Here is an 18,687-nt window from a genome sequence, read left to right as displayed (position 1 = left end):
GCAGAGGCTTGCATTGGAAGCATATAGTTCATTTGCTCAAGTGTAGGCTTTGAACAAATTTTGTCTTTTGTATATTGATATGATAATTCATTTTATTACTAACAATTTTTTGTTCATATCATTGACAGAAATAAAATCTTATATCCTTTGATAGCTAGGGACCCTTCCAAGTTCAAGGGCGTCTCCAAGGGGTGTGGAAGCTTACCCTATATCAAAATCATCCTTTCTTACGTAGCTGTCATCGATCTGTTTTCACCCAAAAAAAAAAAAAGAAAAAAAAAAAAAAAAAAAAAAGGAAAAAGAAAAAAGAGTTTGTATTTCTCTCTTTTGTATTCTCTTTTGAAGAATAATCTTTATTGTGATCGATAGTGAGATTTTGATATACTGGGACTTTGTGTTCTGAGTGATTTTCTCTCTACTATTTTGTACTCCGTCTTTTGATAATGAATTTCTTTCTGCTTGTCTCTGCCACTGGATTTATATTTGTTAAACCGAACCACTTAAATCTTCGTGTATTGTAGGATTAATTTTTTATTTTCTTCTTATTTTTCACATCTAACAAGTTATGAGAAATAGGTATATAACAAGCCCTCATTGTTCAACATTCAAACTTTGACCAAAATTCTCATTGAATGTAGGAAAATGGAAAACTTCCCTTGAAGCTGATTTGTTGGTATATATTTTTAACATGTCAATTTTTTTTCTTTTTTCTTTTTCTGATGATGATCCTTTGCAAAGCGGTGGGCAAGCTTTCTTAATTTAGGTTTGATTTTCAATTTGAATATGCTGTCCATTTTAGTTTTCCATGAATGTATGAGCAGAGGTTGATTTTGGTGCGTTGAAGTCATATATCATTTTAAACACTGAGGGCTTCTTGCGATTTGAGGATAATTGCCTAGCTTCCTCATCAAAATACAGTTTGAGTACTTCACACGTACGTGAGAAAAATTGTTAAGATATTAATTAAACGATTAAATCATTATTTCTTATCAATTTAAACTTTGAAGTAGTGAATTAAAATTGTAGGAATTTTTTTTTTTTTTTTTGTTGGAAAATTGTAACATATATATATCAATCTGCTTTAGTTTTGTAACATGCCGGCCAGATCAGATTTGCTTGGATTGCTATGCAAGTGAACGTATTGCTAACTGTTCTCAAGATATTCATGTTATGGAAGAGACAAGGAAGGTATTATATCCAATGGATTGTCTTGAGATAATGAAATTATTGCGGGAGATACCTTCGCTTCTTCCTATCAAATAAGATAAGGTAATTTACCTGTTTTTACAATTAAATATTTCCTCATTTTTTAAAGTTGTAAGCAAGAGCATTAATATTTATTCTACAATTTTCTATTGTGTGGCCGACTAATTTGACCCACTCATCTATTATTCTACAGATATTATTGATAATATAAAAGAAGAGAAGATGGTTGTATTAGGTAAGAATAATCAATTTGTAAGCAACAGCATGCTCATCGATCTTAGGCTTAAAATAATTTTATACGACGTCGTTATTGAATTTTATATGGACATCGAAAGCTGTACCAGTTGCAGTAGACTTGGTCTTGTCTTCTTTCTTCTTTGTCCGTTACTCCCGTCGACAGTTTGGTCCAAAAAAGCAGAAAACATGGCTCAAAACTAGAAAACATGGTTCAATCTTACGTACATCACTGCCTCCATTACTTACTCGTCCATGAGCGGTGTGCGGAGACTGCCATCCCACGAGTCAATGCCTTTATTTGGACAATTCGAACAATTTTAAATCAAATTGAAGAAATTTGAGGGTGGACTTCTCCCATATATATTTTTTTTGTCCGATAAATTTCGCTTTGCTTTATCATTTTCTAATTGTTTCATTAACTGAATGGGAAACTTTTAATTAACAGAATTAAGAGGTTCCGAGAGCTTGGGTGACAAATACAAGGAGCAGAGGCAAGTAAATAGAGTCTACGATCATGTGAGGCATGAATGCCGGAAGGTTAGCTAATTAATCCAATTAACTCCCAAATATTTGGCTCAGTTTTTCTCGGAATGGGTTTATTTTATATTTGCTGAATTCAAGCCCATAAATTTATTTTATTTATAACAAAAAGTGTAGGATCTTTTTTTTATTGAAAAAGGGTAATCTGTATTGATCTGATTTAGTTATCGGAGGCATATGTTATACCTCATCTGCTTAGTGTGTATGGATTTTATGTTTCAGTCTACTATGAAAGTGTTACTATTTATTTATTGATTAAGACATGAAGTTATTTTCTGATGAACAGGTACTGAAAATTTGGTGGTACCTTGTTGGACTTATGGCGGGGTACAAATTCGAGATCATGCATGGGAAGTTTGCTCCTTTTTTTTTTTCTTTTTTTGTCTGCAGCATAGGCTTTGAATTGTCAATTTATATCTTTTCTCTTAAAAGCTGGTATGTAGGAAAAGGTAATGAATGGCAGCAGAGGATTTTTCTTATACATATTGTATGATCCCAGTTAAGGTGGCTGACTTGATTTATCACAACAAAATACCTAATATTTATCGAGCACTTCACCAATTGGAAGCTAGTGCAGTTTCTGATACCTTCAATTATCAACATTTTGAGAGATAAGAAATTGCTGCTGGGTATCTGATATTGGTGTCCATATCAGTTGATTAGACAATTCAGGTCAGTTTTCAATGGTGCTTTCTTTTGTTCTTTGTCTTCGACATTTTTCGTTTCTCTTGAGTGCATATAAACTACTTAACAACATGTTAGTTTTAATCCACTTTATCTCAATTCCATCCCTTCCAAAATGAGATGAAAAGATTCTGTTTAAGTGGGACTTTTTCATGTCATTATTCAGTTATATAGATTTATTTTAGTTCACATCGTTGTAGGAATTTGGTGCATAATCACATGTGGATTTTGGTGCATTGAAGTCATATTTTATTTTAAATCTACTTTTTAAATGCTTGCAGTACTTCTTGCTATTTGAGAATAACTGTTTTCCCTTTCATTTCCACACTATCAGGAGAAAAAGAAATTCCATTTAATAGCTAGAAATTGCCAACCAACTATTGATTAATGTTGTTGGTCAAATGAGTAGAGGTGTAAAGAGCTTATATCATCTTCACATAAAGTGTAAGTTTCCGGTTGGTGATTGAGTGCCTCCAGAATTGATCACATGTGGATTGATTCTCGCGAAAGAGAAAGAGACGAGCAAAAGAGCCTGTTGGAGTGGACCGGTGGGAGATTAGGCTTTATAAGTGATTTTAAGGAGCTTCAATTACAACTTAATTAATCGTTTTGAAGTGATAATACAAATGTGACTAACGCTTTTCTTGGGTAATTATAGTTTATCTACTCAATGAATACCAAATCTTTGCTACTCATCTTCTTAATATGAGATTGAGGTATTACGTATTTGGTAAGATTGCTTGCACTCTAATTTAGCTTTTACCATTGGCTTCATTCATCTTCCTTTGTTTCCTTTTATTCTTCTATTGCAAACATGACAACATGGGTGAGGCCTTAATTAGTGGGAGGAGTGTTTCTCTATGCCTTCCTCAAGTGTTATTTGACAAAATGGCATCTTTCAATTAAATGTTCCAATTTCATATAGTTTCAAATTTTCATTCGATTTAACGAAATCTTTAGTAGATTTAAAGACTCTGTTAGTTAATATATTCTTGGAAGTATTTTTTGGTGTTTTTTTTTTTTTTGAAGTTTTTTTTTTTCTAAATGTGATATAAATGTGAAAATAGTTTTAAGTGTTTTGCAAAAATTTGTGTCCATCGTTATTTAAGGGCATTATTATTCATAATAAAACAATAAGTTTTTAGAAATCACAACCAAAGCAATAAAATACTGAATCATATATATTCAAAACCCAAGAAAAGCAGACTTTTGGTGATGTTGAAGGCTTGGTGATGTTGAAAACTTTGGGTCTAGTTGGTGGACTCATTGCAAGGCGCTAAAACGTACGTACAGTTTCCTCCTTTCCATTTTCTTTGAATTTTTTGATTCAATCACGTGTGGAGTCCACCACATTCAATTGACCCACGCAATCCAAATTAAAGCTCACCCACTACAACTAATATCAGCTTCGGTTATAATGAAACTAAGACTTTTGGTGATGTCCCAGTTGCGTTGGACTTAATTGGTCTTGTCTTCTTTCTTCTTTGTCCATTATTACTCCCGTCTGACTCTTTGGTGTAAAAAGCAAAACATATCTTGCAAATTTGCAATTATCTCCCTTTGCTCTGCTCTTTGCCATCACCTTCCTTCCTTCGTTTCCTTTCATTTCTTCCATTACAAACCAGAGAAAACATGGCTGAGGCCTTAGTGGGAGGAGCGTTTCTCTCCGCCTTCCTCCAAGTGTTATTTGACAGAATGGCGTCTCGCAAATTCACTGACTTCTTTCGGGGGCAAAAAGTCACCGATGGACTCTTAGAAAAGTTGGAGACAACGTTGCGGTCCGTGAATGTAGTGCTCGAAGACGCGGAGCAGAAGCAAGGTACAAAACCAGATGTGACCAAGTGGCTTGATGACCTGAAAGATGCTGTGTATCATGCAGATGACATCTTGGATGAGATTGCTACTAAAGCCTTGCGACTCGAGGTGGATGCTGAATTTCAAACTGCTGCAAGTAAGGTACGAACCCGAATCTCTACTTCTTACTTTTTCAAGAAGATAGAACCAAAGATAAAATATGTACATGAAAGATTGGAATTTCTAGCGAAACAAAAAGAGTATATGGGTCTAAGAGAAGGTGTTGGAGGAGAATCATCAAAAAGATTGCCCACGACTTCTTTGGTCCAAGAATCTGATATTTTGGGTAGGAATGATGATAAAGAGACAATAGTGAACTTGTTGCTCTCGGATGACACAAGTGGAGGTGAGATGTGTGTGATTCCCATAGTGGGAATGGGGGGAGTTGGCAAGACCACCCTTGCTCAGATTATATACAAGGACAAGAGGGTGAATGAGCATTTTGAACTTAAGGCATGGGTATGTGTTTCGGATGAGTTTGACGTGTTCAGGGTAACTAAAACAGTTCTAGAGGTAGTGACTTTGTCAACTTGTGATATCAAAGATCTAAATCTGCTTCAAGTTACACTACAAGAGCAATTTATGGGGAAGAAATTCTTACTTGTTTTAGATGATGTATGGAATGAGAATTATGCTGATTGGGAGCTCTTAAGCAGTCCGTTTAAATCTGGGGCAATAGGAAGTACAATCATTGTAACAACACGCAGTGATAGTGTTGCAACAATCATGCGCACAGTTCCGACTTATCGTCTAAAGCAATTACTGGAAGAAGATTGTTGGTCACTATTTGCAAAACATGCATTCCACGATTATAACTCTGATGCACGTCCAAAGCTAGAAGTAATAGGTAGACAAATTGCGAAAAAGTGTAAAGGTTTACCTTTAGCGGCCAAGACAATCGGGGGTCTCTTACGATTTAAACTAGATGTTAATGATTGGGAGAAGATATTGAAAAGCGAATTATGGGATTCGCCAATAAACAAGACAAACATTGTTCCAGCTTTAAGATTAAGTTACAAATATCTCCCCTCACATTTAAAGCAATGCTTTGCTTACTGTTCAATATTTCCTAAAGATTATGTTTTTGAAAAAGATGACGTAGTCTTTTTATGGATGGCAGAAGGTTTTCTAGAAGAAACTAGAAACAAAACAATGGAAGAAATTGGTCATGAATACTTCCTTGATCTAGAATCAAGATCGTTGTTTGAGCAATCTAGTGGTGATAAATCAAGTTTTTTAATGCATGATCTTGTCAACGACTTGGCAACTTTTGTATCTGGACAATTTACCTTTAGATTGGAGGTTGACCATTCTCAGAAAATTGTGGACACGACTCGCCATTTTTCGTATGTCCAAAGAAGCAAATATGATAACTTTAAGAAGTTTGAGTCTCTTCGCGAGACTACTCGATTGCACACATTCCTACCATTGAAGTTGTCACCAAGCTACAATTTCTTCTTCTTAACTAAAAGAGTACCACTTGATTTATTGCCAAAGCTAAGATGCTTGCGCGTGCTCTCTCTATCTCACTATCGAAATATCACCGAGTTGCCTGAATCAATTGGCAAAATTAAGCATCTACGCTATTTGAACATTTCTTTCTCAACAATTAAAAGGTTGCCTGATTCCATATGTAAGTTATGCAATTTGCAAACATTGAATTTATCAGATTGTTTCGGTCTTTCTGTATTGCCAAGAGAGATTCGAAAACTCATTAACTTACGTCATCTTGATATCAGCAGAACTGCCATAAAAGAGATGCCAATGCAACTGGGTAGACTAAAATGTCTACAAACATTAACTAAATTTATCGTTAGCAAACATAGTGGGGCTTCCATTGAAGAGTTGGGGAATTTTGCAAATCTTCGAGGAAAGCTTTCTATTTTAGAGCTCCAAAACGTTGTATCTCCTACAGATGCTCTGAAAGCATGCTTGAAAGATAGGAAGTACCTCAAGGAGTTGGTGTTGGAATGGAATGCATTGGATGCTAATATTTCAGAATGTCAAATATCTGTACTTGACAATCTTCGGCCCCATAGTAACTTGAAAAGTCTCACTATCAACAACTATGGCGGTGAAAGTCTTCCAGATTGGGTCGGACATCATTCATTCTCTAATATAGCATCCATTTGCCTAGAAAATTGCAAACATTGTCATAACTTGCCACCACTTGGGCAGCTACCCTATTTACAGGACCTCTCTGTTTTTGGGTTTGAACGAGTTGTTAAAGTGGATCGTGAGTTTTTTTATGCTAAGGATTCTTCAACAGTTAAACCATTTGGAGCCCTTAAAATTCTAAGGTTCAGGCGAATGTTAAATTGGGAGGAATGGTCTTCTTTTGGTGCTGAAAATGAAGATGGAGCTTTTCCTCAACTTGAAGAGCTTTATATTAATAATTGTCCTAAGTTAAAAGGAGGGCTACCCGTCCATCTTCCTTCTTTAGTGAAATTTGAGATTCATGAATGTCTTCAGCTGGTAGCTTCACTCCCAAAGGCTCCTGTTGCATGTGAATTGAAGTTAAGAGATTGTAACGAGGTTCTGTTAAAGGAATTGCCAACTAAATTGCGAAAGCTTGAAATTGGAGGATTTGACGCACTAGAGTCCCTTCCCAAGGGAATGGTGGCCTCCAACAACTGTCTTCAAGAGTTAGAAATCAGGGAATGTATGAAGTTAGAGCTCCCAACACACTCACAGTACTTTGTATCCCAGCTTGAAACATTGCGGTTGGACGGTTGTGATTCCCTCAAGTCATTTCCGTTAGATTTATTCCCAAAGCTTTATAATATGGATATCTTTCAGTGTAAGAATCTGGAATCTTTTACAATTTCAGAACAACATGGATATGATTTAGTGACCTTGCGTAGTATTTCCATCAGGAATTGCCCCAATTTTGTATCTTTTCCAAAAGGAGGAATTTGTGTCCCTAACCTTTCATCCTTTACGGTCACATTTTTATCCCTTGAAACATTGTGTTTGAGCGGTTGTGATTCCCTCAAGTCATTTCCATTAGATTTATTCGAAAAGCTTTATGATATCAGTATCTTGGGATGTAAGAATCTGGAATCTTTTACACTTTCAGAACAACATGGACGTGATTTGGTGACCTTGCGTATTGAAATCATCGATTGCCCCAATTTGGTATCCTTTCCAAAAGGAGGAATTCGCGCCCCCAACCTTACATTCTTTGGGGTCTTCAATTGTGAGAGTTTGAGATCACTGCCAGAGAAGATGCATGTACTCCTTCCTTCTCTTAATTATTTTCAAATACTTAATTGTCCAAGAATTGAGTTGTTTCCCCAAGGGGGCTTGCCTTCCAATGTTAAAAATATGGAGGTCGAGGAATGTGACAAACTCTTTGCCAGGCGGGCGGGATGGGGTTTGCAAAAACTCCTATCTCTTAGAGATTTTTCAGTCGGTGGCGAATATGAAGACGTGGAGTCCTTTCCAGAGCCAGGGTTACTGCCTTCTTGTCTGACTCAACTTCGTATCTCTGAATTTCCAAATTTGAAATCTTTGGACAAGAAAGGGCTTCAAGACCTCACCTCTCTTCAACAATTGTTGGTCTGGGACTGCCCTAAGCTCGAGTACATTCCAAAAGAGGGATTGCCTTCCTCCCTTTCTATAATAGAGATCGACCGGTGCCCTTTGTTGAGGAAACGGTGGCAAAGCAAGAAAGGAAAAGAACGGCGAAAGATTCTGGACGTTGATCACATATTGATTGATTATGAAGAATATATTGGATGAGCCAAAAGCCTCGGAAGAGTCCCATTTACAATACCAGCACATCATTTTGAAGGCGGCAACAACATATTCACTTAGGTAATTGTAAATGTGTTTCTCTTTCTTCTCGTAATGACTTTCCTATATTCTTTAATATATATGGATTTTTCATATAAGATATTTCCTCAATTCCCTGTGGGTTCTTTTGCAGGTTCACCTTCCATTGTTATATATGTTTAGAATTGAAAATTTTTCGCTACTGCTGGCCCCAGTGGGATTTTCTTCTCAAGAAGGGTTGCGTGCCTCCCTTTCTTCTATATGGATGAACAAATGCCCTAAGATGAAGAAAGGAAACGAACGGCGAAAGATTCCTGATGTCAATCACATACTGATTGATGGGGTATCTATTTTTTTTTTTTTTTTTTTAATTAATAGAAGGTCAAAGAGCTTGGGTCACAATTATGAGAAGCAAATAGAGTCTATGATCTTGCAAGGCATGAGCGCTTGAAGGTTAGCTAATTAATCCATTTTTGAAATATTTGGTTCAATTCTTCTAAAATTGTGTCTCTTTTATATTGGCTAAATTGTGTCTCTTTGTATTGATCTAATTTAGTTATATCCGGTATGTGCAAGACCGTGTGAATTTTTTTTTTTTTTTGATAAGTAAGAGAGCAAGAACGTGTGAAATTGCTATTATCTTAGTGTTTTCTGGTGTGTCCCTATAGACAGACTGAATAAGCTACCTCTTATAGTCCTTAAAAAAAAAAAAATGTGTTCATCTCATGGATCAGTACTATTGTTTTGATCAGTTGGATTATGGGCTATTTGTAACATAAGAATTTTGTTCATATCTAAGAATGATGGGGTTTTCAATTAGATTTTATTGATTAATTAATTATAAATGAAATTAATTCTTGATGGAATAAAGTGCTTTACCACTTGTTAGTTCTTCCTGTAATTCGTTTTTTCGATCAAAACAATCAAAATGTTTGTTTCGGTGATTTGTGTTTCTACAAATCTCTATTCACTGTCTTTTTTCAATTCCTTGTGGGTTCTATTGTAGGGTCACGTTCCATTGTCAACAAATGCCTGCCTCCCTTTCTTATGTATGGATCAACAAATGCCCTTTCTTATAGGAACTCTTTGAAGTGCTCCAAGAGGTGGAAGCGTACCCTATATCAGAATCATCCTTCTTACACATTCACCATCTATTCTCAACCCCGTTGACGTGGTATGACTTTCATCCTCATTCAAGTAGGTGGGCTCTGCTGGTTTTATAAGTCCTTGTGTGGGTTTTGGTCTCAGACTTCTACTAAGAGAGAAAAATAAAAGGGTGCTAAAGTGTGAAAATAGAAAAATAGAGACCAGCCTTTATCTATTTCCAGCAAAAGAAAAGTTTGTATTTTTGTCTTTGGGAGAATAATCTCTATTGTGTAATAGTGAGATTTGGGTGTATTGGTACTTTGAGTTTTGAGTGATTTTCTCTCTACTATTTTGTACTTCGTCTTTTGATAGTGAATTTCCTTCGGGTCGTCTTCGCTAGTGAATATAGGTTTGTTAAGCCGAACCACTTAAATCTTGGTGTCTTATGTGATTGATTTTTTGGTATCTTTTAATTTCTCGCATCTGGTTCCTAAAAAATAGGTCAAAATAATCAAAAAAGGTGGGAGGAGACTGAAACAGAAACAAATAACACCCATCTGCCATCTGGTTGTCCTATGACCAATAATGAAAGAGATCATGGAGGCTCCTTACGCTACCTCTGTGAACTAAAGCATGTTTCCTACTTGCAGAATGCAGACTCGTGCACATAATCAATATACCATCTGCCATTATCAACCAGAACCAAAAAGTGCTTGAAAATTAAGAAGTATTTTTTTATTTTATATACTATCTTCCCCCCACTTACCAAAACATATATTATTTTCAATACATATAGCTCAGTAGGATGGACATATACCTCTTGAAAATGAGTGCCGGTCTCTTAATCCAGGTGTGTCAAAACCAGATTCTCCACATCCAACTACACCATGAGTTTGTATATCCAAAAGCATTCGAAATCAATCTTCTTGTCATGCTGAAATTCAAAGATGACCTCAATGTGATGCTCCCCAGATTACAAGCATCCAATTCTATTGGAATAGTCATGTGTAATTTTCATTTTCAGGGCTGGATTTTTCTATAGCTTTGTTTTGCTGTATTTTAGCAAATTCTGATTGTTTTGCATGTTATGGACTAATATCACACTATGATGGCCATCTATCATGGTTGTTTTGGCACTGACATCCTCATTCCTGGTGCCTGTTTTGTCATGGTACTCCTGTTACTAGGAAAACGACAAAGAATAGGGAGCAAAATAGAAACCGACTCTATGGTATGAGGTCAGTAGAGTTACCTTTTGAAAATGAATGGTGGATATTTCATTCAATGTTCCCTTGCATGATTGGTCACAAAATTCTGAGCAGGTTAGATCAATCAAACACTTTATATCCCTTCTATTCATCTCCAAATCTAATTTGATATGACCTTTCAAATATGTGCAATTTTTTCAGTAGAGCGGATGAGAAAGGACATGACTTCCGTTGATTGATCAAAAGCTGCTTGGTTAATTTTCAAGGGGTAAGTGAATCTTATATATATTAACAATGTTCTTCAAAAATATAATTTATATTAATTTTAAATGTAAAAAAAAAAAAAAAAAAAAAAAAAAAAAAAAAAAGAATTTAAATTTATTACCATGAATGATTTCCTGTTTGATTCCACCGCATAATGTTTTATTAAAGAAGGGTTGCATGCTTGCATTTAATTGTCGTGTGCATACGGCCTCAATTAAATACACTTACGAAGGTGAACTTAATTTCACTAGCTTGCAAAGTTTACTTGACCTGGTGTATTGTACTGTTCTTCCTTAGATAATTAATTGTGCCTACATTTATAACTAGGTGGATCCAAACTGTTTTGTGAAAGGTTCCAATGCCTACATTTGTAAGTGCTGAAACTTATAATAATCAGCATAGCAAGTCAGCTTGTTAGTTCCAGGATTTGTGTGCACGCACTTTCCTTTTTTTTTTTCTTTTTTTTTTTTTTAAATTTTAATTTTAATTTTAATTTTAATATATATATATATATATATATATATATATATATGGAATTCATTCTAATATCAATTTATCTTTTTGGAGGTTCAAAAACAATGTGCTCACAAACTTGGTATAGTGTATTTAGCATTATTTTTTTCATTTTTTTTCATTTTTTTTTTTAATTTTAATTTTTATAAGTAATAAAGGTTTTATTAAAAAAAGCGTAAGGTGCCCCTAAATATATAAGAAATATATACAAGAACTACCAAAGCAGTTTACAACAAGAAAGAAAATCCAATCCTAAAAAACCCAAGCCCTTAAACCCAAACCCAAAACCAACGGAAGACCCCAACCCTACACCATGCACTCCTTGCCTTTCCTACGCCAGGAGGACGTGCTAGAATCACCGTAGTTGATGGAGCTTTCCAGATTAAAAACTTCCCTTCTACCTTTGGTCTTTGAATGCGCTGCCTTAACTCCATGATGGATTCAATGGCTTCTAAAATTGCCAAGGACGGATCCATATCCTCGTCACTTTCCAACTCCCAATCCAAAGCCAAATCGGGAGGTAAAACACACAAAAGGTAAGGAGAGTTGCCATCCTCCCCATCTCATACCTTGTTGCCTTGCTCCCACACAACCATCTCCCTAGACGGACCAAATCCTACTGGCTACTTTTGAGATTGTTTCAAACCATTCACCTTAAAATCCTTTTCCTTAATGGCAGTTGTGACGACCCTTTTTTTTTTTTTTTTATTTTAATTTTATACAAAACATTTCATAATCATTAATCCTTTAAAATATAAACGGATCTTCACAGTGGCACGACGATATGTCACAAAGCCAACATATGTACATACCCCATAATATGTACCTGATAATCAGAGTATAACATCTATCCATCGATGCAACGGAAAACATAAACCTAAATAGCTGAAATCATAACATAAACCTCTATTACAAATAATCATAAACAAATAGCCATATTACATCTATCTGTTTAAGTCTTTTCTCATAATAAATACATAACATAAATGGCTTTATACAATAACAAGTGACACAAACGTCACAAGCCATAAACAAACCTATAGAATAGTGGACAACCTATAGTCTGACAATTACAACCGTTGCGGCGAGCTTCAGTCATAATATCTCAAGTACATTTCTACAACATCATCAACTACGACCAAAATACCTGCAGCCAAAGAAACTACATCTATACGATTGTGGGGGTTTGCCACATCCGTATAGGTGGAATTATGAGCCCACCGCCTTAGCATAAATAATACACTAAGACCTCAGAGGTATACTATTCACTGAGTTTTCACAAAGAACCAACTTTTCATTTTTAGTCTTGTGTACACTATAACAGCTACCAATTTATAAACTTTTGTTTGAAAATCCCCATAGCTGATTTAGCAAACACCGACTAATAGAAAACATTTAAAACATACTATGTAGCTGCGAACACATATAGAAGTTCCAGTCATCCCACCTTGGAAACAACTACATATCTTCTCACCTACTATAAAACTATTGTATTTTGTGGCTCAAATGTACAAAGAAACAGCATTGCCAGATGTGATAACTTCATGTCAAAAGACACTTACATTACCCAATCCAGTAGCGTACAGTCTAGGTACATCAAGCATAAAACAATGGTGGCTTAAATGTACAAAGAAACAGCATTGCCAGATGTGATAACTTCATGTCAAAAGACACTTACATTACTCAATCCAGTAGCGTACAGTCTAGGTACATCAAGCATAAAATAATGGTGGCTCAAATGTACAAAGAAACAGCATTGCCAGATGTGATAACTTCATGTCAAAAGACACTTACATTACCCAATCCAGTAGCGTACAGTCTAGGTACATCAAGCATCAAACAATGACATCTTACTCAGTAATACAAAGAAACAGCATTGCCAGATATAGGTAACTTCATGTCAAGAGACACTTACATTACCCAATCCAGTAGCGTACAATCTAGGTATACTGAAGCTCGATGCCTTTAAATCATGCAAATAAAAATATACATATCATAAAAACAGTACTCACTGACACACTATACTATATGTATGCACATGCTTGTATCATGAGCCGAGGCTCGGGTAACATAGAGTCGAAACTCACATTAACATTGAATCATCACTTCCTTTAACATAGGGTCGTCACCCACATTATCATAGAATCTTCATCTCCATTAACATAGAGTCGTAACTCAAGACTGTGCAATTAAGCACGCAATGCATCATGTCCCCCCTTTATAACTCACACTAAAAACTCAATCATTTACAATGCAATCCTAGTCTACAAAAATCCCCATCCATATCCTAGAGTCACACCATTTATTCAAACTCCATATATCATATACATACTTCAACGTCATCATAATTTCAAGATATTCAAAAGTACTCAAATCATCCAAAACAGTTATATTCAACATACAGTTGGTTCATTTTTATAAAACAACATATATATTTTGCAAATCCATAATACATAAAAATAATAGTTTCTTAGTGAGTAGAATACTCACCTTGGCTGCATTGGACACATGAATCGAACTCTACATTGGAGAACCCATTAAAGTTTCCAATCCGGACACTATCCTGCAAACATTAGTAACATTAGACTATGTTATTGAACTCTATACTCTATGACACGTACACTACCCACGTGCTCACATGTCGCGTGATCCGCTTCTAAGGCTAGTTAGGTATCCTAAACTATTATTAAGTTAACGTTTAGGTTTAGGTTCTAATGATATATTTGTTTATTAATACAAGGCTGTATTTACTATATTCATTAGTTTATCTATTATAGTTATTAACTATAAGTCTTATAGTTGTTTATTTACTATTATTAAGTCACATTATCATAAGGTTCCAATACTATTTGACTTTAAAGTCTTTATAGGTATTCCCATAATACCGCTATTTTATTTTTCTTGTCTTAAGGTTATTTAATTGGATAATTTACCGATCTACGGCATTCACATTTTAACCATTATCTTTAGTACTTAATATCTATCATTTATTAACCACCGAAGTAGTTTAGGTTTAGGACATAACCTTATTTTACATTTTATAATCTTTATATATTCTATCCATTACTTATATGCTTTTATTTACATTCCTCATTTTTTACCAAGTACTAAGACTATGATCTATTTATCCCACTTATACCTACTGTCACTACCCGAGGATCTTATTAGGACTATAACATGAGACTAATCAAAACAATCCAACTCTATAGAGGGCATCATCTAAAATCTCATTACATAACCAAAACACCTAAATAAACTATAGCAAGGAATTCAATTATTTATCATTGTTAAACATTTTATAGTTTGTCATTCATTTACTAAATTAGCAATATATATATATTTAAGCCATCTACATATATATTCATATACACATACAATATTTAAACCTAATTCATTTAATTACTTTACTATTTGGTTTAAGCCTTTACTTTCTATTACAACATATTTGCTATTGTTAGGTTCAAAATTTCATTTCAACTATCTTTTAAAAACAACCTCAACTTAATCTCATTCACTAGAAATCAAACTTCAAAGAAGACCAACACTTCTTACAAAAGTCACTCCATTTGGCACCTTCTTTACAATCACCATAAACCATAATTCAATCAACTCCTACAAGGCCTCTCAACTACATAATTAGAAATCATCATTCTACAACACTTTAACCAATTATTAGTTATTAATATTACCAAGCAATAGGGCCAATAATCACCCATAATCATACCTTCAACATTCATGGTTATTTATCAAACACAAGTGAAATCCATCCTTTACATAACAAGATCAATCTCCTTTAATTGGAATTTCCTTCTACCAATCTTCCACAACGACTACCATCAACCATTAACAATTACATTCTTCAATATCACATTAAAGTCTCAACCAATGGGTATCGATATATCCAACACAGAGTTAATTTCTTAAACAAACAACTTAAAATCAATTACAACCTTCATCAATAAACCACAATTTACCAATCAAGAAAAACCAGATTTGAATCCCCTCACGATACCCATCAAAACTAGCCCATACCTTCTCCAAAACTCAATCCATAAATTACCAAGCCAAGTCTTAAAACACCAAATCAAATATGGCAAGATTTTCTTTCACATCATACCTCTACAATTCCAATAATCATAAGCCACAATCATCTAAGCTAACCTCAATCTTATATCCTAAAGAAAATCAACACTTAACATGAATCAACCATAAACACACCCAAAAGCATAGCTCCTAATTTCGAATTCAATCAAAATACACCCAACTACTAACAAAATGACCACCATTTCAATACCAACTTCAAGAACACTAACAACCCAATTCAGATTCCACTAAAATACCCCCAAGTCAGTAGCTTTAAAGGCCCAGAAGAAAAACCTACCACTTCCAACTCAGAAATTACGAATCTACAATAACCCAAAGAGAAGACCCATTCGGCTACCACACCCATTAGAACCCTAAATTTCTTCTATCTCAACAAAACTCAAATCAAACTCCATTTTCATTACCATTACACCTAAAATTATAAATACAACTAATACCCATTTAAACCCTAGATTATTATCCAAATCAAACCCCCAAAATAACACCTATGGTTTGCAGAAAATTAGAGAATAAAACCAAAATCCAAAACCAAAGGAAGGGGAAATCTCACCATTACATTTTTCGCATTTTTCCTCTCAAATTTTTTGCAGAAAATCCTCTAGCTCAGCAGCTCCCTCACGACTCAAGCCCTCTCACGAGTCAACAGGTGCGTGACAAGAGAGACTAAGGGAGAAGAGAAGGAAGAAATAATGGTTTGGATGTTGCAAGTTCAGGCGTGACCGAAGGAAGAAGAAGAGAAAAGAGAGGGAGAGGTGGTTCGGCTGAGTGGGAAGAAGAAGGAAAAGAAAGAGGAAGAAAGGAAGTGTGCGTGAGTGAGGGGGAGGGAAGAGAGAAAAAGGAAAGAAAGAAAAAGGGAGAGGGGCTACTGCTATCCACCGAAAAAGGGAGAGAAAAAGAAAAGAAAAGAAAAGAAAGGAAAAGGGAAGAGAGAGCGTGAGTGGGACATGTGTCCATGTGTGAGTGGTTGGGAGAAGATAGTGTTATCTTCTCATAGCCAACCAAATGCGGACACGTGGCAAAGAGGATTACATTTTATTTAAATGCCCCAACTTATGTAAATTACATTAGGACTCCATTTTATATTATTTCTATCATTTTAGAATTTATATTTGACCCCATATTTATTTAAACCACACTATAATAATTATTACTCTTTCTATTATTTTACCTTAAGCTTAATTTATTTCGATAACACCATTATTATTATTATCTAGAATATAATTATTAAGCTCCTCTATTAATGAATACAATTTATTAATTGATAAATCTCCTATTTATTTTCTTGATCTTTACAGTAGTAGGAGAACCCGGAGCCGACACACCTTCCTTAACAACTGGAGTCGACGCAGGCAGACACGATCGATACTTTATGTGTAACTTGCATAACCGAGCTCAGGTTGTGACGCCGGACAGAATAGCGATTATTCTGTAGGCTAATCAACAGGTAATTTGCAAGGAAGAAATTAGAAAATTCACCCCAAAACAGAGAGAAAACTCTGAATTTTGATAATTAATCAATAACAATAAGCTGTCGGAAAAAACGCCCACAAGCCGGGCTAATATAGCTAAAAATTCGACCTATAGGATTTTACCAAAAATAGTAAAACCCAAAAAAAATCTCCAAAGACTTGAATAAATACAAATAAGCATATTATGGAAATACTTGGTACCAAAGAATATCTCCAAATTAATGGAAAATACTTGGTGCCAAAGAATGACCATATTTAGGGAAAAAAATAATAACTATAATATTACTTGACGACAACGTAAATATAAATATGAGAATTCTTTAAAAGATGAATCAAGAGATTTGTCGATAATCTCTTCTTTCCTTCTTGGTCTTTCTCTTGATGGATGTTGACAACTCGGTAGAGAATATCTTCTAAATCATAATTGTCAAAGGTCTCTTCTTTTTTCTTGAGTAGTTGACCCTTCCCTTTCTTGCTTAAATCAAACCAATCACATCGCCACATCATAGACTAAATAATTCTATAGTTGTGTTCGATTTCCTCCTGCATCAGTCTCATCGGGTTGGAAAGAATTCGTCCTCGAATTCGAATCTTTTTTACCTCGATCTTTTGGAAGGCCGATTAATTCATTCCATCTCGTATTTCTCAATACCAAAATAACTTGAAACCAAAAGATAAATAAATTGCAACTCATCACAACAACTAGCCTCACACTAAATTGAAATAATTCAATCTTCTCACGTCTTTTATTTATTTTCTCCAATTCACGCTCCATAAAAGCCTTCAATGAATTATCAATTCTTTTTTTACCACAAAAATTAAAATTGTCATCCATCACACCAAAACCAACATTCAAATTATTACTAGAAGAACTTGATAGAAAATTTTCAATCCCAAGAAAATCAACATAACTAATTTCCTCATTACTCAACTGAAATCCCTCGTCATGTAGACTTTCATCAAACACATGGTAGTCATTATTTTCTTCAATAAATTTTATTGTATCACCCACAAAACTTACCTCTTTCAATAAATCTTCTTCTTCATAACAGACATCATAAATTGGGGAAGAATTCCAATCAACAAATCCTTGTGAAGGATTTTCAACATCTTCATGTTCAACATCATCATGAACATCTCCATGAATGAACTCCTCATCAACGAACTCGTCTTCTTGGAACTCTTCATCAACAATTTCTTCATCCCGACCACGTTGTTCCCGGTATAGAGCAGGATTGTGATACAGGATGTCGAAGGTGAAATCGGAATCGGAGTTCTTCTCACGATTGCCGACTTCCTGCGCCGCTAGGCGCTGGGCTAACTCTGCAACTTGCCTCTGCAAATCCTCAATCATCATATCCTGAACGTTACGATCATGGTGCGGAGCTTCCTCATTCGGAACCTGCTCACGACGACCACCACGACTACGACCACCAACCATCGAAACTGATGAAGAACGATCATGGTGCGGAGCTTCCTCATTCGGAACCTGCTCACGACGACCACCACGACTACGACCACTAGTCATCGAAATTGATGAAGAACTCGTCTCAGGAAAGTGCTGAAGCTTTGATACCAATTGACGCCGGACAGAATAGCGATTATTCTGTAGGCTAATCAACAGGTAATTTGCAAGGAAGAAATTAGAAAATTCACCCCAAAACAGAGAGAAAACTCTGAATTTTGATAATTAATCAATAACAATAAGCTGTCGGAAAAAACGCCCACAAGCCGGGCTAATATAG

The 18,687-nt window shown here is 35.2% G+C and overlaps 1 protein-coding gene and 1 long non-coding RNA gene across 2 annotated transcripts; one reads left to right on the top strand and one right to left on the bottom strand.

Moving 5' to 3' along the window:
* Window positions 1–4,209: 4,209 nt before the first annotated feature.
* Window positions 4,210–9,688, top strand: LOC133879248 (putative disease resistance RPP13-like protein 1). The gene is made up of 3 exons (XM_062317776.1): window positions 4,210–8,340; window positions 8,453–8,751; window positions 9,305–9,688. Exon 1 carries the CDS (start codon window positions 4,300–4,302, stop codon window positions 8,263–8,265), a length of 3,966 nt encoding a protein of 1,321 aa, XP_062173760.1. The 5' UTR covers window positions 4,210–4,299; the 3' UTR covers window positions 8,266–8,340; window positions 8,453–8,751; window positions 9,305–9,688.
* Window positions 9,689–12,262: 2,574 nt separating this feature from the next.
* Window positions 12,263–16,302, bottom strand: LOC133880506 (uncharacterized). Its single transcript, XR_009902312.1, has 3 exons — window positions 16,024–16,302; window positions 13,860–13,932; window positions 12,263–12,537 (listed from the first exon to the last, which is right to left on the bottom strand). It is a non-coding gene; the product is annotated as an uncharacterized LOC133880506 (long non-coding RNA).
* Between the last annotated feature and the right edge of the window lie 2,385 nt (window positions 16,303–18,687).

This window comes from Alnus glutinosa, chromosome 10, assembly GCF_958979055.1.
Source record: "Alnus glutinosa chromosome 10, dhAlnGlut1.1, whole genome shotgun sequence".
In the NCBI taxonomy this organism is placed as follows: Eukaryota; Viridiplantae; Streptophyta; class Magnoliopsida; order Fagales; family Betulaceae; genus Alnus; species Alnus glutinosa.
This window is presented reverse-complemented; position numbering and strand designations above follow the sequence as displayed.

Coding starts and splice junctions, on each gene's coding strand:
- LOC133879248 (XM_062317776.1), top strand. CDS start 4,300: ATGGCTGAGGCCTTAGTGGGAGGAGCGTTTCTCTCCGCCTTCCTCCAA.